This window comes from Neolamprologus multifasciatus, chromosome 7 (genome assembly GCF_963576455.1).
Source record: "Neolamprologus multifasciatus chromosome 7, fNeoMul1.2, whole genome shotgun sequence".
In the NCBI taxonomy this organism is placed as follows: Eukaryota; Metazoa; Chordata; class Actinopteri; order Cichliformes; family Cichlidae; genus Neolamprologus; species Neolamprologus multifasciatus.
In genome coordinates, this window is record NC_140445.1 from 27,193,364 (window position 1) to 27,216,775 (window position 23,412).

A 23,412-nucleotide genomic window follows, 5' to 3' on the forward strand; every position below is an offset into this window, starting at 1 on the left:
GGTTGTTTCTATTGTAGGGTCTTTACCCTACAATAGAAACTGCCTTGAGGCAACTGTTGTTGTGAATCGGCGCTATATACAAATAACTAGATTGAATTGAACTGAACTAGCTACATTCTCCTAAATGAAATCATTTTCAGTAGTTTTACTTTTTCTTTACTTTTAACACATTTCACCAACCAAAACAAAGCATTTCAGTAACCAAAACTGTGACAGATGTTACAACTGTGGATTACTACAAAATGATAAAGACACTTTGGGCACAGACAGCTTGCACTTGTTTTAGCTATAAGCATGCTGAACATAAAGAGACAGAGTGTCAGAAAAATGTGTTTGGTAACATTTGATGTAAGTATGTTTTAAGCTTTAATATTATACTAATTATGACCCCATTCTGGTCACAAAAGCTCTTAAATCATCAGGTGGAGAACCAGAAAGTAAGAATATGCAAAGGGTCCTGTAATGTAATTAAGAGTAGCAGCCATGGCTTCCACCAAGTGCTCACCAAAAATAGGCATCAGAAGCACAAACTGGTATATGATATAAAAAAGCATTCAGTCTGAAAATGATCTTAACAGGGCGAAGAAAAAAGAGTGATCCCAGATGTGCAAACTTAACTATATATGCTGTGATCCAGCTGGACAGAACATGCACAGCCCTCCAGGGGAAACTCTGGCTTCCCTTAAGAGTACAAATGCCTCACAGGAAACATTAAGGCATGGGAGTGTAAACACTGAAGTGTGTGTCTGTGTGGTATGTGGAAAAATGTGGAAGCAGGCAGTAAGAGTGAAATCAGGCCCGACTGACATGGGCAGTAAGGCTTCAAGTCACACTTATGACATAACACATTTGATGTGAGCACGACCTATTGTTCCCTCCGGCCACGCAGAGAATATCAGAGGGTTGGAAAATAAGTTCGGAGGAACGTCAGTGTAATGCTAATGAGGAGCCCAGGAGCTGGTTAGGGATTACATGTGCTTGGATGGAACTTAATGCTCACATAATGCTTGGGTGGACCTTCATGTTCAGAATATAAAAGTACATGCGCACACACACACACACACACACACCAAATTTAAAAAACTTGCTCACATGTACACACACACTAAGCAACGAGATGAAGCATGCACATACCCAATACCCACAGACACACACTCACATGACCCCAATCTGCAGCAGAACATACCACAAAAATGCTAAATAATTTAGATCTGACCCCATTGTGCAGTTGCTAAAATGTACAGTACGCTTAAAATACATTAGCAGAGCCTCACCACAGGTTTCTTCACCAATGTTTCAACCATAGACCCCTTACACATGCAATATATTTGTAACTGCATGCACTGTGAGTATATATAAGGTACATATCCAGTGGTAAATAGTGCAAAGCAGTTTTATACTCACCAGGAGACACTTTGAAATCATCCAAAGCACTTTTATGAGTTATATTAGTGCATGCTTCTTTCCATTGTCACTACAGCTTCAAATTGATTATAATACTTTTGTTTTTAACCTATCTGCCACTGTGCACTGAAGCTCTTGAGTACAATTCAGAACAGAGTATGCTGCAGAGCCAGCCTCAAAAGTTGGTTTTTAAAATAATGAGAGATCAAGCGTTAAGCTGACTTGACTGCTTAACTTTGGAAAGATACTTAGCAGCGTTTCTGTGACTGATTAATGTTTGTCAGCAGTTAATTTTTGTAGCCTTTGTGTTTGTTATTATTTAGGTTATAGTTCTTTATTTGTAAATTGCAATTAAAGTAACGAATTATATCTAAATCTTTTTCATAGTGCAGGTATAGACTTAGTCTGTCTCTTATATTAGCAGTGTGTGAGCCACCAGATGGTTGATTTTGTGAGCAGAGCAACAAAAGAGCTGCAGTGCAGCATGGGACAAAGAATTAGCGCTGCTGCCGCTACATTTAGCCTTTAAACAAAACATGCAAAGCAGCACTTAAAACTCCCCTGGACTTCTGCCTTGTCACAGCTGTTTCAGAGTGTGAGATGAAAAAAAAAAATCTAACAACACTCACATCTGAGCAAAAACCGCACATCTGGTTCCCAGCGCTGAGTTATAAAAATGTTCTTGGGGCTTTGATTTTACTGCATAACAACAGACTGATTTGCATCCGCTGATTTCTCCAGAAATAGATTTAGGATTCAATGACAAAAGTATAGTTTTACAACTGCTACTGTAACACAGTGTGGTAGATGTGACCGCGTCTTAAGTCTCTACTGAGCAGGACTCAGTGTCACAGAGCAATAGGTGACACTTACAGAAGCACAGGTCCTGTCATGTCATCTATGTCCAAACAGGAGCGCCTGTCTGACATTGTGTACTCCTCTATCCCTCCTTCCTCCTTCCAGGTGCCCTTGATGTTCAGTTCACTGAAGGTTTCTGTCCTATGTTTAATCATTCAAGCCTTCCCAGACACACGACACTAGGGACTAAATGAAAGGGAGAAGAAGAATGGCTGAGAGACAAAAAAATGCAGCAGTGATAGAGGAGCAAGACAGGAGATATTTGGAGTGTAAAAAAGAACTTTTGAGGGTGTTAAAATATTACATACTTATATTAGAAGGAAGGTGAAATTTAGTTAAAAACTGCAATCAGTATCTGATTTTTTTGTTAATCAAAGCTAACCTTACCTAAATAGGTATTGTTTAAGTAATAGAACTTCATTTTTATGGCACTTAGCCTTTATTGGACAGTGAAAACCAAGCAGGACAGGAAAGCATGGAGAGAGATACGCCACAGAGGGCCGTGGGTCAGACTCAAACCCGGCCCACTGCTCGCCGGTCATGCGGGAAGTGATTGCCTGCTCACCTACTGACATATACTGGCACCCAATAGTAACGACATTTAACAGCTGTAACTCACTAAAGAAGTTAAGGAAATTGGGCAGTCAGCCTAATACTACTCATCATGTTACACAACTAATTGATTGACTGATTGATTGATTGAAAGGCTTTGGAATTCAATAGGAGCAGTTGGTACAGCTTAAGCATAATCAAGTCGGTATTAAGAGGAAGAGAGACGACAGACTGGGAGAGAGACGTATAATCAAAAGAGAAAGCAGCCTGAACACAGCGAGAAAGGTGGGGGGAAAAACTTAGAGGGGACAGTAGGGGGACTGTTAGTGATGTGGAATTAACAGGCTTTTATCGGCATGTTCCTTTGCCAAAGGGCTCACCTAGCCTGACAGTGTCACGCTGGGATTATGTACCAATACAGAACCAAATAGGCCTACAAAATTAAGTTTTTTTTGAAAGAGAAGCTCAAGCTGCTACCCTTTCCTACAAATATGCCAAAAATATGAACAGCATTGTATAACTTGGCTCAGAGTCCCAGAAGCTTTTAGGAATATTATCCAGCGAACATCTACACATGTCCTTAAGTGATTCTCAGTTACAGTGATATAGATTTCAACAGGTCCAGCAGTAAATCTTGACTAGCTGGAAAAACAACTAAAAACACATTTGTTTTACTACCTGATGATGTAAACAGAGTGCTCACGCTGACACTCAGTGAGTTAGTTAGAAAGCAGCTAAAGCGAATCGCTGCTCAAGTACAAATCTGCACCTACTTATTCCATGAGATGGAATATAACTTTTAAAAAAAGAAGCAAATACACACCATGCATGACAACATAAATCAAGCACTACTCATTATTTTGTTTATTTGACTGTCTGTATTTAGACTTCAGAGACATCCATTTTCCACTGTGATATTAGCTCTTTCTCCCCTCACTTTCCTCCACTGCCCCACCCTCCTGCCTCTGCAGTACTCTGTGTCTTTCCTTTATCATAACTTCTATGTATCTTGAAATGCTGCCCACAAACGCTCCTTTATTGTTTTTATCTCCGTCATCCTCCCACCACCACCACCACCCGCTGGCTGGGTGACAACACATACGCTACCAATCAATACAGCGCTCACTCGCATTCGGGGCATGTGGAGGTACACATGTTGCGTGAACACACACAACATGGATAGGAGTGTGGTGACGGTTTATGCGGTTGCTATAGAAACTGCTCTCTTTCAGGTATGGCGTGTCAAGATGAAAAAAGTAGCAATGAACTATCACATGCAACATATCTTATGCCCTGAGAGTCTGCACACAAGCACTGCAAACAAAAGCCTTCCATACTGAGGATGCACATTAAGATACACAGCTGTAAGATATGAAATATGCATGACAAAAAACACACTGAAGACAAACAGAATATCATGTGGATTTCCAGTAATCCAGGCTCTTCATTTATAATAAAGTGAAATTGTGCACAAGTATGTATTTAAAGACATGTAGTCTAGAATAAATTTGATTGTATGTCACGTCTGCTGGCATACGCTGTTTTACTCTCTTAGTAGATGCATAAAAATTGATATGTGCTGCCACACCCCTCCAAGGCTGTGACTATAGGGATTATTGCAGAGCCTGTATGTCTGGAGGAACATTTTGATTAGTCAAGGAGGCTGTCTTTTGGCTGCCAGACTCCCTGATTATCTCGAGAGAAGAGCAGGAGAGAAAATCAGTTGTAAGACTGAAAACACATGTTTCATTTCCCCTGCCTTCTTTCCTCTATCTCTCTCCTTCTTGCCCTCTGGCATCCAACTGAATGTCGGTTGGCAACGCCGACCAGCCTGCCGCATGAAGATGAAGAAGTAGAAGGAGAAGAAAACAGGGAGGAATAGTGCAAAAAGAGCAAGGCATTCGTATCCTCACAGGGAACAGAAAAGGCAAAATTACTGTACACAGAGAACAAAAGTGATGCCAAATGTATAAAACAAAATGCAGTAAAGTAAAACTGTAGAGCTAACAGTACACTATTCGTCCACTGGTGTCTCACCCACCCACACAACCATATATTCAAACATATGCAAGACGAAGGTATATAACACACTCACGTGTTCTTAATATGCACATACAGGTTCGAACACATTTCCTGAAGAGGTATTTCAATATTTGCTAAGTAGCTGGTAGTGTAGTGATAGCTCTCATGTCTGAGAGCTGTCTCATGGCTCAAATCTCTGCTCTGTGAATTTAACACAACTGTCAAGTTTTCGTATCGTGAAACAATTCCAAGGCGATTAAAAGAAGCATTGCGCTTTACATTAAGTTTTTATTTCCAGTCATATTGTCATCATATTTAACTTTTACCATAACCTTTGCATAACCATTCCCATTCATTAGGCGGATGATTTAATTGCTTACAACCTACATGGCAGAGCAGTCACACCAGTGCTCACTAAACATGCCACTTATTTTTGAAGATTTCATGCATAAAAGAGAAGTGCTTCAAGTATTATGAGGTGAATAAATTTAAATACTACCCTCACTTAAAGTCTACCCTCACTGCCATAAACCAGTGGGCAAAATAAAAGAAACGCCACTCAGTAGTGGTGTAGTTCAATAACCCCTTAATCTACAACCTTCCAGAAAGCCAGACGAAATAACACCTCTCTCAAACATTTATAGCCTCTACGAAGGCGGAATTTATTGCAAGATTATTTTATTAGACTGCAGACCATTTAGCCACTATAGTGTATATAGTATATCACTTTGCCAAGCACTCACAGACACACCAAGACCTTTAGTGAGAGACTTTTGCTCATGTGAATAAACAACCAGCAGAGAGCAAACGTGAGTCAGTCATGAGTGGGTTAATATTCATCACCAACACCTGGCAACCTCTCAGCAGGCAGCAACCAGGAAAAGCTCAGGTTACCGGAACTGACAACGCCAAAGCACAGACACACACACCGAAAATCAAATTTGTAGCACCACCTATTTCTGTTTATCTGGCTTCCTGCATTTCCAAGTGTCTATACATCTTGTTTTACACACATTTCTTACATAAGCACACAATGAGATTTAACATTTGACAGCAGTCACAAGGCAGCAGCACTCCTCCAGAAATCCATGCAAACACACATGCACACAATATCCTTATCATGCACTAAGCACACAATTAGACCATACACTGTAACCCCACCCCTCACCCCTCCATACACACCCACACATCTCCAAACAGGTGGCTCTGCCTCAGCCAGGAAACCGGGAAGCTGGTTGTTGCTTTCTTCTCATTACATCCCAAAAGAGACAAAATGTACAAATCCTCCCCTCCTCTCCGTCTCCCTGTGCACATCTGTCTCCTCCTGCAGCCACTGCACAGACAGGTTTTCCCCAGCTGCTTGGCTAAGCTAACCCTGAGCACTATATATAGGACTCAACTGAGCCAAATCAGACACAAACACACTCGAGACGGTGATGCGGAGACAAACAGCAGCACTGAAGAGGAAGCAGAGTGGTGATAAAGGCTTTGTATTTACCGTTAGCGCCGGCTTAGCACAGGAGCATCTTTACTGAGGTGTCGCTTACTCCTTCTTCATCCTTGCTCTGATCTCCTCCCTTCTTCCGCGCTCTGTATGGGTGGGGAATTGTCAAACGGCTGCAGCAGCGGCAGCAGCAGCATCAGTAGCAGCTCTGGGGCCTCTCTCTCTCTCTCTTTTACTCTCTTTCCTCCGCCCCCTCTCCACACACTCTCTTTCCTAGCCTCCCGTTCCTCTCACTCTCTCACCCCACCCCCGAAGACCCTCCTTCTTAACAACCTTCCTCCATCATTTTCTCCTTTTCTCTCCTGCGTTCTCTCCCCCCGTTCTCCCTGGACCTGCATGTGTTTGCGGCGAGCTGCACAATTCCACTCTGTTGAATAAAAATCAACACCGCTACAGCCTTCGGTTACATCAGGAGTCCACAGAGGAAAGGTGTCGCTGGCAATTGGAATATGAACAACCAAATAGACCCGCCCTCATCTCTGCTTCTCCCAATTTCATGTCTTAAGTCGTGGCACTAATTTAGCAAGGTCTTGACTGATGCTGCTTTTTCCTAATTTCGCCTTTTCTACTAAGATACACATCTAATAAACGTTTATGGCATTAATAAATGAGGCGTAGCGTTAGCTGGCAGGTTTTGTAGTTATGGCTGTGCAGAAGCCTGTGTATAATATTTATACATTATATTACAGGAGTTTTATTGTTTGTTTTTACAGTATTCTAGTAAGATTTATGTCTCACTGCGTCTTTAAGTGGTGCTCTGCACTCTTATGGTCACAGGTTATATGTATATAAAAATACTCTGGAGAAGTGATACCAATGTGTAATTCCTTTCTTCCTTTCTAATTGCCAGTGGGGGACAACTTTACGGTTGCAAAATACCTCTGATTGCATAAAGTCTATGAGAAAACTACTCCACTTCTCACTTGAATGTTGTCCTTGGTGTACGCTTTCCTGGTGGGTTTATGGTCTTAGTCTGTAGTTTCAACTCTTACTGGTGTACTGGTTGCAAAGTTTCATCCGCATTAAAAATCCAAGAGGGCTATAAAGTAGGCTATGCTTTGAGTAGCTGCTTTATGAGCATGCTGTGTAGTGTCCCTTTGTTTCTCAGATCACCCACCCTTTGCCCCTTCAGAGCACCAAGGAAGCAGATGTGAAAAGCTTCAAGATGGGCACTAACCAATGACTGGCATCACAGTGGCTACTTATGGGAAAAGCTGGCCAAAGACGCTTGTTCAGGTGCTTTTGTGTGCAGCTAGGATTAGCTGCACACAAAAGCACCTGAACAATGATGCAATCAAGAACAACCGGACATCCCAATGTTTCCAATATTCTTATCTTGTAACGTCACTGTCTATAAATATCTCCTAAACTATGTCCAGAACAATCTGGTCTGTGATGAGGGAGCCCCTGCTCAGGGCAGCTACACACACTAGGGGTTTGACCTGACCAGTCACCCAGCACATTTTGCCCCCCTTATTGATGCTGGCAACTTTTCCAACTTAAGCCAGAGGCAATAATGCTGTGTGCGTTGTGATCAACTGACAGATTCTTATAAACCTTGCGGAGGTTTTAGCAAGAGTTTAATCATTTACATACAAGTGAGAATTTATCTATTTGCATTGTTAATGAACTACAATAAACAAAAGAACTGATATAGTTTGACATCTTCCAATTTACAATTTACAACTTATTACACAACTTCCCGAGTTCTTAATAACTTGTAGCCAAAAATGTGGCAGAAAAAGAAAGAAATAATACAATAACTAATATTTTGTGAGAAACACTGTAATCAATACAGCTATCATGGCTGAAAATCAATTGTATCAACCCTGTCACAATGACCAATGGCTTATTCATAATCAAGTATACCAAACATATTTCACAGCGGTGTTTTTAGGCTGCAGAGAGTGAATGTTTCATAGGATCATTACTCCACATTCGTGTGCTGACACGTTGCCTGCTGAGATGCACAGACTGTATATAAAAGATGGGTGTGGATTCCAGGTCTGAAAAATGAAGCCAACATGAAAGTGCCTAAAACGTGCTTTCTTTCTAAAGGCCAACAGGGAATGACTCCTGCGGCTGCAAAAGGAAGTCACATTATGTAGAAGTCTGAAGTCACAAGTTTTATCATATAAACTAATGTTGCTTTGTTTTTTTCAATTTTATGAGCGTTCCAAGTGCGATATAGTTTCAAAGATTTTGACTTTAACTGCACTACTTATATTGTTGTAATAGTTATACTGGCATAAACCTTCTATGATGTGCATGTGTGAATGTGGGTATGCCAACGTTAACCCCTAAAATGATTTAATCCAGTTAAGGTGATTTTTTCCTTCTAATGCAGCAGAATTTAGTTTCCTGTGTCACTAATGGATGAAATCACAAACCAACTCAGCCTTGCCTCTCAAACTTTGTCTCCAAACTGCTCAGCCTGAGCTGTCCCTCTGATGCCCTCATTTCTAATCCTGTCCCTTCTGGTCACTCCTGCATCTTCAACTCTGCCACCTCCAGCTCCGCCTCCTGTGTTTTAGTCAGCGTCACACTTTCAAAGCCATAGCTCATAGCAGGTATATATTATATGAGAGACAGAGTGCCATTTGGTTGGAACCAAAGGTCAAATGTGTTCGCTCATATCTGGTTATTTGAATCTGTTCTTGTATATATGTTGTATTTATGTTGTATTCTTGGCACCATAGGGAAATGACATGACATTGACATCAACTGACACTGGTTTTATCATTTAAAAATTATTAGGTCATGAGCTAGAAAGCAACTCATCTGAAATTTTGTCTGGAAGGAACTGTCAGAAGATGTCTCAATTCGATCGTGGCCAGGCACGGCCCGCCCTGATTTACATCATATCTGCTTAGATTAGCACAAACATAAAGCTGCACAGGCCAGGCCTGTGGCGTCAGTCAACCTCTCTGCCTGGGTGTGGACACTGAGGAGGTGTGTGTATGTGTGTTTGTGCTTGCATCCACGTTGTACTGAGCTGTTCTCTCTCCATTATCAGATCTTTTTCAAGACACTGTGAACAGCGCTACAGAAAATAGCCATTAAAGTTGAATAACAGATTTTTTAAACAACTTTTTAAATTCATCAGTAAAACTCATCCCACAGGTTTTAGAGGTCAATGTGGTGCGACCTGTTGGTTTTGTTGTCCTCTTTCTACTGTTTCTCCTACAGGGTAAATCTCAGTGTGCTCTGCTTTAACTCTCAGCAGTTTTACTTAGGTAAAAAAAAGGCAATGGGATGAACTGGGAAATGAACCGGGGGGGATAATGTAGTCATACAGGAATATCTTAAAGAACACACCTGGGATGAACTGAGTTAGAGAGACAGAGTAAAACACATCTTTTTAAATGTCAGCTGATACAACAACCTTGTGAGTCAAAACAGTGTGAGAAAGTGGGTGGTGATAGTGTTTTTCCTGCTGAGTTGTGAAGTTAATTTCAGCATACTGTTCTATTGTTAACCTTGTTTTATTTGTGTGTCATTGATTGGAAGAACTTAAGATACAGATTGTGGGGTCAGGTAAAGCAACACAGCCATTTAGGCTTATTGATTAGCCGTTGCTCCTCTTTGCACCGGCACAACTCATATCATTGTGAGGCCTCTCATCTTAGTGGGCCAGCTGCTAGCAGTACACAATTGTTGCCATAGGGATGGTGTCCAGGGAGACAGCTGTGGCCTTTTAGCAGCAGCCACACAACAGACAGAAGGTCATTCCTCACCGAGGGAACCTTTCTCCAACTGTCCATCACAGATTGTTTCCAGGCAACAGGTCAAAAGCCTTTTTTTTCCTTCTTCCATCTTCGCTGTGTTTCCTCTTGCCATTTAGGAAGCAAAATAACAAATTAAATTCAAGAAAAAACAGACACATGGGAATATAACTAATAAGCAGGCGATGAAATTAAGTTTCAACATCACAGCAAAGATTCAATTAAAAACTTTGAAATAGTAGCTTATATAACTTCCTGGCACCCTGGTCTCACACCTCCCTATAACATATTAGCACCTTTTTAAATTGACATGGGGCAAACATGTTAGGAAACTGTTTCCTTTTTCTCATCCAGTTAATACTGACCCAACATGAGCATTTAAGCTCTCCCTATTAGTCCTGAGTCTTCATGTAGTAACAGACTGACTCCACACCAAAAAGACCCATGAAGCCATGCTGGCCCAAATAAAAATAATTTAAAATGTTTAAAAAAAAGTAAATATTTTCTCAGTTTATTATAATCTGAAGTAAATCGTATGCTACTATTGTTACCTTGGGATTATGTGATTATATACTCAGTGCATTTAGGTATGCAGACATGGTCGAGATGACCTATTCAAGTTCAAACCCAGCATCAGAATGGGGAAGAAAGAATTTAAGTAAGAAACTCCTGAACTACTGAGATTTCTGAAAAACAAGCATCTGTTGGGTTTACAGCAAATGGTCTGAAAAAGAGAAGATATCCAGTGTGAGGCAGTTCTCCAGGTGAACATGTGTGGTGAACATGTCGTGTTGATGCTAGGAGAGAAGCCAGACTGCTTCCAGCTGACAGGAAGGAAACAATAATTCATATAGCCACTCGTTATAACCAAGGTATGCAGAACAAATCTGTAAACCAAACCTACAAGCAGTAGGGCTTCAGCAGCAGAATACCACACCAGGTGCCCCTCCTTGGTCATTGTTGCTGCAGCATTTCGATGGTAGGGTAAAAATCTAGGGTAAATAACATGAAAGCATGGATCCATCTGCCTTGTATCAATGGCCCATCCCATTGTGACCACAGTATACCAATCTTGGCTACTACCAGTGGGATAACACACCATGTCACAAAGCTTACATTATCTCAAACTGGTTGGTTGAACATTACAGTGAGTTCACTGTATTCAATGACCTCCAAAGTCTTTAGATCTCAGTACAATAGAGCACCTTTGGGATGTGTTGGAAGAGTAGATTCTTGCCATGAATGCACAGCTGAGAAATTTCCAGCAACTGTGTGATGCCAGACCTCAAAATCCAGGAAACAGTTCTGGTGCACTACCATATTTCTTCTCATCTTAAATCAAAGTGTGTTTTATTGGAATTTGTTAATAGGCATCTTTTGACCATCACTCTCTACCTTTAGCCCAGTTGCAAAGTTATTAAGAGTGGCTCATAAAAAACATGAATAAATAAGATTGTTTTCAGCATTCTCAACAAGACAAGTGGTGGAAGGGCTATCCAAAAATAGGCTCTTTTTGGTTTCTTTTAATGCCCCGACAAAGGCCACAGTGCATCTGCTTAAGGAAATGTGTAAGAATGAACCCTCTCTCATTACTGAGCTTCTCTTTGATCCATAGCTGAGTCTGTCTTTGCATGAATGACCATGGTGCAGTGCTGACTGTGTGAGTGAAGCTATCAGCAGCAACACCAAAAAGATTGTCAGGCACCCAGCTGGATTGCCTCCTAACAGTATCTCCCGTATTTAAAAATAGCACGCACACACAAAATTACACAACATTACTGCTTTATGTTATGGTTACTTTGAATGTTAGGGAAATAAAAGACAAGTTTTGCTTTGATGGTTTTCTGTTTACATAGAGAGAGCAGTTTATCAGAAAGTTTTACACATAACGTTACTTCTCAGTGGAAGAAAGACTGATGGGAGACAGAAAGTTTGTTTATTTTGTCATTTGTACAGTATCTAGCTTTAATAATTTGTGGCAAAAATAACAGCAGGTTGTGGCAAATTTTCAAATATGAAATTATGTAATTGATGTTATTATTTTAACTTGAAAAACACATTCAAATAAAACAAATGAAAAGGCTGCAAAGGAGGAACAGAGCTTGCAGATTTCACTCTCGAACTGATTTCAAACGATTGCCGCTCATAGCAGCAGCAGCAGCCACTACGCTCTGTCAGTTCCCCTCTGTCAGTGTGTCAGCGCTCCTGCTAATGGGCATGTTGCCAAGACAACGACTCAAACACCTTGCCATCTGGGACCACCTGGTGGAGGCCTCCAAAAGACAACTTCACTAACTTGACTTCACTACACAAATACATGCATGAAGGCAGAGTGCAAACTGGCACTCGCATCTACAACACACACCAAACCACCCGCCTATCTGTTTTGCACTGAATTATGCTAGCCTACTGTGCTCTTTTAGTAATATTTCATCTGGTATATCCAAGCCAAAAGAATATATATCATTTGAAATATGACTGCGTTCGCTGTCAGAAGAGACAGACAAATGTAGAAATTATGTGTCAAAAATTATGTCTGTGGAAAATGACATAACTGGGGTTCATAAGCAAGCATACCACTTTCTTATGCTGCTGTTTCTCCTGGCGAAGTGTGGTAACTTCAAGCTTTAGAGCTCGGTTCCTCTCCTCCAGCAGTCGAAAGCGGCTTGCGTGGTAGACAGTGGAGTGGCCTGTAGCTTGCTGAGATGAAACATCATATCTTGACTGCAAGACAAATAATAAAGACAAGAATAACCAGTGTTGAACATTCCTGTATTATTAAATACAATATCATTTTAGTAGTAGCTGTAATAGTGCTGGTAGAGCCAGGCTAACACTTCTGTGAAGCAGTCCTTCAAGACCAACATTATCCTGCTGCTAAGATGTTACAAGTGATCATGTTCATATGATGCCATGCAGGTTTAGAGGTTTAAAGCCTCAGGCAGACTGGAACCAGTTGGTCAGCCCCAGGCACCACTGGTTGTTAGGATAAATGTGTATTCCATGACACCAACAACCTAAATGAACATCTGATGTGCTCATTTAAGTACAACTTAAAACTTTCGCAAGTATTTTGTTTTACACTGGGCATATCAAACTCACTTTCCATGCAACGAAACTACATGAAAAATGTGTAAAATTAAAGAAAAATTCTGGTAGTCCAGTGCCTAGATGGTCCTGTAAATTTTTGTTATTTCAAAGAAAATGACCTTTTTTTCTGTGAACTCCCAGATAAAAAAATTGGGGGAAAGCTATAGAAAGTTTAGAAATCTATGCACTCCTTCACATTTCACATTTTCCAGAGCCATCCAGTGGTCCTGATTGGAGCCTTTGCCAGGCTAATTCTGGCCCCTTGGCTTTATGTTTGATACATCTGTCCTAAACCAAAAAACTAAATCAAATGTGACCCTGTGCATATTAGCAAATATATTATCCATAGGGAAACATGAAAGTGTTTGTCTATTATCGTCTAATGGCAATTACCCAAAACCTTAAAAGCGAAACTCAGGTGGATCACATGGAAGATGTGCAGCAGACAAATTGTGTCATAAAATCCTCCAGTGTCTATAAAACAATCTTTTGTCCACACAGGAGTCATTACCCTTGTAATAATATTTAAACACACAATCACATTATATTATTAATGTGGATATCAGTGCCACATTTACTAGAGATATTTCACTACAAAACCTGGCAACCTTATGGTGACCTAACAGGAAACGTAAGGCAACCATTATCTGCATAAAATCATCTGGCACTTTATTCAAGTTATTTAACCAACCAATTCACATGATTAATATACAGTAAAGAGAAGCCATATTGACAGTGTTTCTTACAACAGTCTACTGCTTCAGTCCCATATGGTCAGTGACAGGAAAGGCATTAGCGGGTCTGATAATGAAGCTGCTGCAGCTCAGTCTGCACATCAGTGTATTTTTTTTTAACATTTTCTTGATGGCATAAAAAAGCCTTTAAAATCCAAAATTTCACTTGCTTAAATTCTCAGTGGAAATGTAGTGCATATCTGCAACAGGCAGGCTGGAAGCATCCCTTGTGCTGCTGAGTTAGTCTTCTTTCATGAAAGACATCCATCGGAGCAGTTTGGTGGCACTTTTCCATTCATAGCTGTCGTGTTTTGGAATAGAACTGCTATGCTGTCAGTCTTTTTTCCAAGTTTCCAATCACGCTGGAGCTACCAGAGGGACTGTAGATAGCAGAGGTATTAGGCAGCTTTTTTTGCTGAAGTGAGAGAAAATCTGATTTAAGATACGGTAAAAATATATTTGTGCCTCCTGGAATTAAACACAACCCCGAAGATAGAAGGATGCATTTTGCTCTGATATATATATATATCAGAATACAGAACATTCCCCTGTACATAAGGCTAAAGGAAGATTTGGTGCTGTGCTACACTCTGCTTACTTTAAGTATTACAAGAAAATGTTAGAGAAGTATAATCTGAAATGCCTGAAAAAGTATTGGTCTTTCATATTTGCCTCCTGAAAAAGCACACTTAGCCTGCCCAGACACACAAGTATTACCACATTAGCACCTCAAACAAAGAAAAGCTTTTGCCTGCATTACTTTGAAGTCTGTTCTCTTTTGTCTTTTCCCTCCCTATACTAGCTTTTCATCTATTTTTTTTTAAGTTACTAAACCCATCTCAAGGAACTTTAAGGCTGTGGTCAAATTGTCAGCCCACTGTTCTCATCAAGCATTATTTCTTTTTACCAATCCCTGACAGACCAACCAACAGATGGATCTAACTTCAGTTTATATTATTCTAATATATCAATTTGCTTGTTACCAGAACAGTTGGTATTTTGGCACACAAAACAATTCACACACTCGCACACATACAAACAATAACCCTTGATGGAAAGCCAAACTATCACACTCCACAAAGAACATACGAAAAAACAAAGTTGCAGACAAGATGACAGTTTACCCACAGAGCGTAAGCTACTGAAGCCAGTACGATGGAAGTGCCAAGTAGACAGAAAGACAGCCAGATCCACCTGCTAATACACCAGACCCGCTAATCAGTCGAGCCTACACATATATCCACCAGTGTAATATGGTGATCTTTCCAAGAACAGACAGAGAGATGGACCTGCCAACCAGTGCTGTTGGTTTTCCAAACAGACAGACAGACTAACACATTCTGTCAGGCTGTTCAGAGCAAGATATTAGGCCATATTGACGTCCCTATGGGAGCTAATTTTGTGAGTCATTTACCACAGAACCACTGGTTTCCAGATTTAACATGCTAAAAAATATATATGGCTAAAGGCAGGTAACCTCTTTAGTGACTTGACAACAAAATGAAAATATTTTCTCAGCTTCATTTAAAATATTTTGGACATTTTAGCATCTGGGTGACTGGACTCTGGAGCAAACACATAAACTCTAATCACAGGCAGTTAAGACATCCAAGGGAGACATGATACCATACAATCAGACTCCTAATTTAACAGAGTTTGATGCATGCAAGCACTGCAACCAGTCCCTTGTCTGGCAGGACCCAATTGTGCCGTCCACACAGGAGTCGTCATTCTTGTACTGAGGAAGCTGGCAAAGCTGCTCTGACAGCAGTTACGTCAGAGTTTAGAATAATGGCACACTCATGCACACTGGGGTCACAGGAAATACCAACAGCATTTGCTTCTAACTGTGAGCCAGAAAAAGAGCAATTAAAGGAAGATTATAAAAAGTCCAGATGCTAAGCTGGTATTTTATCCATTCTCTGTCTTTAATTCAGAGAGAATGAGCAAAAGGCAAAATGTTTTTCCATAAAACACATCTGAGTCACTCCTGGGTGACTAGGAGTGACTCAGATGTGTGACTAGGTAAAAGGTATAGGCGTAGCTAACAATTCACCTTGATCTCTTGATTTAGGCCACCAAGGCCACCAATGTCCAAAGTAAAACTTTAACAGATCTTTAAAAAGCCTGGAGAACTGTTGGTCAAGAGCACAAATAAAAATGACAAGAAAATCCAGCTCCTGAGGGGTGGCTCAAGATTTTTGCACAGTGCTGTACATCCAATATTCTGCACAAGCTATGGATAACCATAACACAACAGAAAATATTACCAATATTAATACCATATAAATCAGCAGACTGAGGGCAGAGGGATGAGATGAATTAATTAGTTGAGAAAATTCAGACGCTATACAGAAACAGTCTCAGAAACAATCAGCGAGAAGACCTTGCAGCAGTATGCATAAGATTTTTACCATCTGAGAATTTTCTTTTGTATTTAATATCTCAATGATTTTACATAAATAGTAATAATAACTTACAAGTGTTTGTATAAATCTGCCACAGCATTTCATAAGTTGCTCTGAAGTAGTAAAATCTGCCTGTTCCCCATAAAACCAGTCTGTTTTACTTCCACTCATGCAGTCTCCGCCTGCGTGACAACCTTTGGGAATACAGCAATACTCCACTCTCAGAGGAAGTGTATGCCTCCAGTCTGATTTAATGCACTGGCCAAGGTTCTTACTTGTGTGCAGTGTGGTTGGTTTATATTGCCGTTGTGTGTGTCTTTGTTGATTTCAGTGACCCACAATGTAAGATACTTTCACTTCAGATTTTATATGTTCCGTCGAGAGTCTTTTTAATTTTGTTTTGTTTGTTTTTTACTTCCATCTAAGGGATATATTCCTTTTTTGTGTTTACTGACTGCTATACTTAACTTCCATGACATATTTCACAGAGCCGTGTTCATAATTTTCTGATGAAGTGCCATGGAGCAGCGCACTAAAAAAGGTAGGCAGGTGAACGACGCAAATATTTATTCCATTGATACCAACACTGGTATTGGTATTGGGTCGATATTAGTGTGACTGGTTTCTTTCTATCCTCCAAGTTTAGTATGATGGCCACTGATTTGTGTTAAATAATGAAAAGATGAAAGGTGTGTATTGTGTTGGAAACTAAAAATCTCACTGCTTTAGTGGTTATTTACGGTGTTTCTCAATTGATGATGATTAATCTCATAAACACCGAGGCACTGCTCTCTACTCTACATAAGCTTCCTTTATCAGATAAAAGTATCGGTATCAACAATATTGGCCCAGCATTTACTTGGTATCTAATCTATGCCAAAATGTTCAATATGGTACAGCACAAGAACACATTTCTGGGAAATAAAAATAGCAAAATAACATTCATTAAAGGCTATGAAGGCAAGCTGCAGAAACCTAAAAATACAGGGAGCTTAATTTCTGCACAATACCGGTGACAACAGCGGTGATGGACGCACAGTGAGTGCATTATCCATTTAAAACTAATGAACAACTGGAGGCTGGGGGAACTGTTTATTAACCAAAGCAGATAATGTGGGTAGCTATTAAGATGTTACAGCATATGATTATGTAATAGGGGCTTTCTACTTCTTTATATCCCTCACAGTTAAGCTTCACTCCCATTTTCCAGCAATTAATAGCTACCAACTTTATCAGCACGCAGACAAATGCTGTGTGCATTCAAGAGTCTGCTTAATAAGAATCACATTTTCTGGGACGTCTGTGGATTGCTGCTTTGTTTGATGACTCCTGCTAAAGGGACACAGTAGAATAGATTAGGGAGGCAGCATGCGGTGGCTGGACTTGAACCAAGGGCACTGTGGTTAAGTGGCGTGTGCTTAGCCAACCGAGCTGCCAGGATACCCCGAAGGTAATCTTTTTTTGACTAGGGGGAATTTAAATTTATTGTCATGTCGCCATCTGGCGAGGAAGTGAAACACTTGCTTCCTTGCTGACTGATGCTTGAGGTGGATGCATATGATCAAAAACAAAGAAAGAAAGGACGAAGCATAGGAAGAAATCCAGCCAAGATTTTCAGAGAAACAATTCGCCCACTGCTCCTTTGAGGAAGAACCGTTTATATTTTTAATACAGTTATTTATTTATTTTTTTATAGAGGTTTGCACAGTAATGTTAGCGTGCAGTGTTTTTGCAAAGAGACCCACGGTAATAACACTGTCCCTAACGCAAACGCAGTATCCTTTTTGTCCCGAATTGTCTCTCTTTTCTTCCCGTCACATCACGGACCGGCAGTGGAGGCGCAGGCGACACGTCACTGTACGTAACCCACACTTTGTGTGTGTGTGTGTGTGTGTGTGTGTGTGTGTGTGTGTGTGTGTGTGTGTGTGTGTGTGTCGGGGTCTTAGAGCTTCAACAGCTTGCCTAGTCGACACACACCAGTGGCTGGCCTGGATTATCACCTTAACAGCGAGACCAAAAACAGTGCCACCTTCCTGGCACCCAAACAGTTCCTGCATCCTCTCACCATCGCTGCCAAACACCCTCCCCCCACCTCCACCTTTCTACTGGTGTCAGTACCTTTCTCTCTTGCTACATCTGTCATCCAAATGATGTGTTCAATTGATCAAACATCAACGTCACGCACGCGAAAAAAGGAGGGATGTGTTGGAGGGGCATGCACGGCATTACATCGTCCACTTCACCTGACCTCCTCGCAGGTGAAGTGAGGCTCATATTTTGAGTTCAGAAGTTGTCTAATTTGCTAAATAATCTTAGATAATCTTGATGTTAGATAATGATGTCTGCCTTTCTCACTTGATACGTACATACTGACGTCCTCTGCACATATCAATGATGATTCAAACCTTAGATTTAAAATCTGGATTCATGACTCTGTGTGTTCTTATGTAATTTTGCATGCCTCAGCCTTTTCTCCCTGCTTCCCTTTGTTCAGAAAGGCTTCTTTACAGCCAAACTGTTATCTTTGGCATTTCTCACAGATTTAGATAAAGAAATGGGAAGAAACAAGTGGGGCTTGTAACAAGAGAAATCTTTTTTTTTGCTAAAATGTTTGTTATCTGTAGCCATATCACTGGTTCAGCCCTTGAGATAGGTCCCTTTTTATGCTTGAATGATTCATAAGTCAGCGTTAAGTGGCATAACAAACAAAGACAAAACCCCTAACGCTGGTCAAGTACAAGGAGTGGGCTGTAAGTGAGAGAAAAAGCCTCCTATGTCCAAAGAGAAACTTTGAAAGACCTTCATAAAACCTCGAGAACTATTGCTCAAGACAACTTAAAAAATTACAAGAAAGTCTGACTTCCAAGTAGTCAGACTTTATTTGGAAGTAGCCACTTCTTCAAACAAACAATACAGAAGTAGACCTTTATGCCTCAGAATCAACACCTTGTTAAAAACTCAGACTATACCCTCGACTCCACTCTGTTTCATCCATGTCTACCTATAGCATTTTAAGGTTGGGAACTTTTTTCTAGGATTAAAACACTGTCATGTTCCTGGTCCCAGTCCTACCTTGCATCCTATTTGCTCTTTTCACCTCCTCTAAATCCCTGAGAGAGGGCTCAAATTAAATTAGGTTTTAGTGAGGTTACATCAGCGCCAGGCACTCAATGTATTATGTAGTACTAGTTCTCGGTTTAGCTGGGACAGAGCAAAGAGTACGGAGTGGAGGACAGAATGAAAGAGACACATGGGACAGAGGACAGGACAGAAAGACAGGAAGGAGAGGTGAAAGCGGGATGTACCACTGTTCCACTCTGTTGCCTAGCAACACGTGCTTGCTGTCTGTTCTCATCTTTACTGTAGGCACATTTACTCTTGCAGTGAACTGGTTTCCAGCCATGACATGACGCCCTGTGAGGCTGGGAATGAGGAACAGATGGAAACTGGATTGGACAGAATGGTTCCTTTAAATATGCAAATAACTGAAGGCAAATTGTAATTTAAGTACTTCAAAACAGGGTGATTATGCTTTTCATTATCATTATCTCCTGTCATATATATATATATATATATATATATATATATATATATATATATATATATATATAGATAGATAGATAGATAGATAGATAGATAGATAGATATATTGATATATTGATATATTGATATATATCAAGTCAAATCAAATTCAAATTTTATTTGTCACACACACAACCATATATGTATATGGGTTTCCAAATATATATGGAAACACACACACACACACATCACACATATGTGTGTGTGTGTGTGTGTGTGTGTGTGTGTGTGTGTGTGTGTGTGCGTGTGTGTGTGTGTGTGTGTGTGTGCGTGTGTGTGTGTGTGTGTGTGTGTGTGTGTGTGTGTAGACATATAAAAATATGGAGCTGGAAATGAGAATGGCAGGTTTATTCTAAACCCCGTTGGACACCTTTAAAAACCTTAAGCATCTATAGTGGCCTGTCGCTCCACTGGATAAATTTTGAAAACCCTGAAAATGTGTTTTCAGAAGCATGCTGTCTTCTCTGAGACATAATTGTCAGTGACTTAGAATCGCCCGTGATCCTCTAGAGGACAAGTGGTTTAGCTGATAGATCAATAATTTTTCTTTTGGACAAGAGGATTCAATTCAAAGTGCCCGAATCACACAGTAGTATGTCTGCTGCTGTTAAAACCTTTAAAATTGTTTTAATGTTGCTGACAGGTGTACATTTGTTGGGATCAAATAAGGCACAAAAAGAAAGAGACGTAAGCAGTGACAAGATAATCAACAGCTGTAACTCTTTGCACTCAAATCTCAGTGCTGGCAATAAATGAAGACTCCCATGTAGGCATTTAACATTTTAACATTGAATGCATGGCTTACTGTCTGAATAAAGTCTGCACAGTTAAAAGTTTGCACTGCAACATGGCAGTAAGTTCACTGTAACTACAGGCACCAGATTTCAGTCCAGGGGAGCACCTTTAGGATGTGGTGGAGATTTAAGCCAGCAAAAGAGGATCTGACCAAATACTGGCAAGATGTACCTGATGAAATGCCCAGTGAGAGTATATTAATTTATACAGTTTAATGCTATCTTATAAGATCACTACCAAATATTACTTAAAACTGACTTCAAATCACAAGTTAAAATTTTATCAGCTACTTGTAAATGCCATTTATCCTACACCAAGGTCAACACTAATGTTTCCACACTAAAGTTCATCCTAGCTATAAAAGCAGTAGTGTGTCTAAGGTCTACAGTATGATGTTACCTTGCCCTTGCTGTGCAGGTGGTGATGGTGCAAGTTTCTGGCAGCAATCATGGCGAGCTGTCTCTGGATCCACTGTAACTCCATCTGAGACTCCCTCAGCAGGTTCTCCACATTAGCACTGGACTTGTGATCCCGCATTATCACCTGCAACACCAGTCCGCAGGTTACATAGTGAATCTATTATGCAAACCTCATATTCTGCACACACACACACTGACGGTGCAATGCTGGAAGAGTGCCATCAGCATATATACAAAGAGAAGCATGTACGCATCATTGAATAATCAAGAACTATTGCTTTTTGACCAGCATCAATAGGTGTCATTTATTAAAGTTGAATACTTAAGGATTTTGAGCTACCTTTGTAGTTTGTGTCTGGTTCAGATTTATATTTTAGTTTCACTAAACTTCACCTGAAAATAGAGCATATTTATGTGCATTCTTTAGTAGTTCAAAAACCTATCCATCTAATCACCATGTTTCCAAACAAACAATAACATATAGTGTGTTTGATCGATATTAAAATGACAAATAACTGTACATCATGAACAAAAAGCATCTCAAATATTTCATTATAATTCGTGATTATTGTTTTCTCAATGCTTAGCTGACTTGAAACAAACAAATAATCTGGCAGACAAAACCCTTTGACTGAATTGACAGAAAATATGCAAATTGAAATTCAAATTGTTGCAGTGCATAAGCTAAAAATGAAAGGTCTGCTGCTGAGAAAAAGCACTAATGCACTAATAAAGAGCTTTTGACACTTACTGTACAAATCCTTCATCTTCTTTCATTAAAAAATCAACACGCAACTTGTTTGTTCATTTTGAGGAACACAGTCAGTCCTTGAGAGTAAAAGTCACATTTTTAAAAGATGAATCATTATTCCAGTTGAACTCCGTTGCCACCCGCACAAGTTCGTCCACATATACATGTAGGCACTGACTAGTATGTTCATGTGTGTGTCCATGTGCGTGTGCGTGTGTGTTATCACTGAGAGAGAGCTTCATTCGGTTACATAAGAGAGGATTAGTGCACAGACACACAGTGAAGGGGTGTGTGAGTGTGTGGAGGGTATGGTGGAGGGGGGCATGGAAAATACAACAGCTCATATTAATTGATACTAAATCTCCATCTATGTTGACATGCTTTGTGCGTTTGGTCAAACAGATGCTGACTTCCACACAGGAGTGTTGCATTCACACTAACTATACAGAGCACAGATACATACAGGGTAGAGACGGTTAATGATGCTTGCACCTCAGGGGATTTGACTTATTGGACTCTACCTAATCTACACTAACAAATGCTCCAATGTCTGACTGTCTGTTTTTTAATTTGTGTTTTTTTTTTTAATACTAACAAGATCAGATTCTTTTTTTTTTCCTTTTTGCTTTTCATTTTTGATTCATTCATTCAAAAAGTGGCTTTTTTTTTTTTTAAATAAATGAATGCCATTGTGTTAAAAAACTAATGACCAAAGACAAAAAAGAATAATAACTGGCCTCTTCTTCTTCTTCTTCTTCTTCTTCTTCCATTGTTTCTCTTAAAACCTCGGCCAAATGCTTGAACAGATTCTCTGTGCTGACTCACCTTGGACAGCTTCTACTTCCTTGCAGGGGGTTGTGGAGGAGGAGGAGGACAGACAACAACAACAGCAGCAGCACACAGAGCTCAGGAGTCTTACAGATTTATGCAGAAGTATCCCACCCTTCAAAGACCTCTATGAACCACCTCTGAGAGCCAAAGCATCTCTGTCGCAGATTTATCAAAGGCAGAGAGAGTGACATTATCCAGGCCTGATTGGGATTTCACATTTTTTATTTATATATTAAATAATCTATAGATCCATTATTTTAATGAATTCCATTACAGTATTTTTTTTTTAAATTCAAAACCATCCCCTTTCTCTAAAGATTTAAGTTTATTACTGTGGTGAGGCAATGTACTTAGCTCATATTGATTCTGAGCAAATAGCTCTTCACTGTTTACACACAAGTAATAAGAGCTCATTTAAAGAAGACAAATGAACTAGAAACTGAATTTAGAAGTGGATTCATTGCATTGTTTGAAATTATAGTTAAGTTGGCTGTGAATGGCTGTTAAGTGTTAGCGCTGTACACAACTGTTCAGGAGCTGAAAAAATGTGTTTGCAAATCCGAAAAAGTACAAATATTATGGACTAATAGTTATAATGCTGCATCATAAAAACTGCAAACGCCCTCATCTATGATGCTTTAAAACTTCTGCAAGGACTGTATTTCATAGTTCTTACCCACTTAACAAACGGTCTTCAGCTTCTCTCATCCTCTTCACAAAGATCGTGTTTGGCTGGG

General features: G+C 40.1%; 1 protein-coding gene across 9 annotated transcripts in view; it reads right to left on the reverse strand.

Annotated features, from left to right (window-relative positions):
• The window catches only part of rimbp2a (RIMS binding protein 2a), a 68,706-nt gene extending 45,369 nt beyond the window's left edge, over positions 1–23,337 (reverse strand). For 3 of the 9 annotated variants that reach the window (XM_085169061.1, XM_085169064.1, XM_085169059.1), the window contains exons 1-3: positions 21,845–23,335; positions 21,074–21,217; positions 12,643–12,789 (exon numbers count right to left, since the gene is read on the reverse strand). In XM_085169061.1, the coding sequence (XP_085025187.1) occupies positions 12,643–12,789; positions 21,074–21,211 (285 nt within the window). In that variant the 5' untranslated portion in view covers positions 21,212–21,217; positions 21,845–23,335. The other 6 variants (XM_085169060.1, XM_085169056.1, XM_085169057.1 and 3 more) reach the window with 4 other exon arrangements.
• Positions 23,338–23,412: the final 75 nt, after the last annotated feature.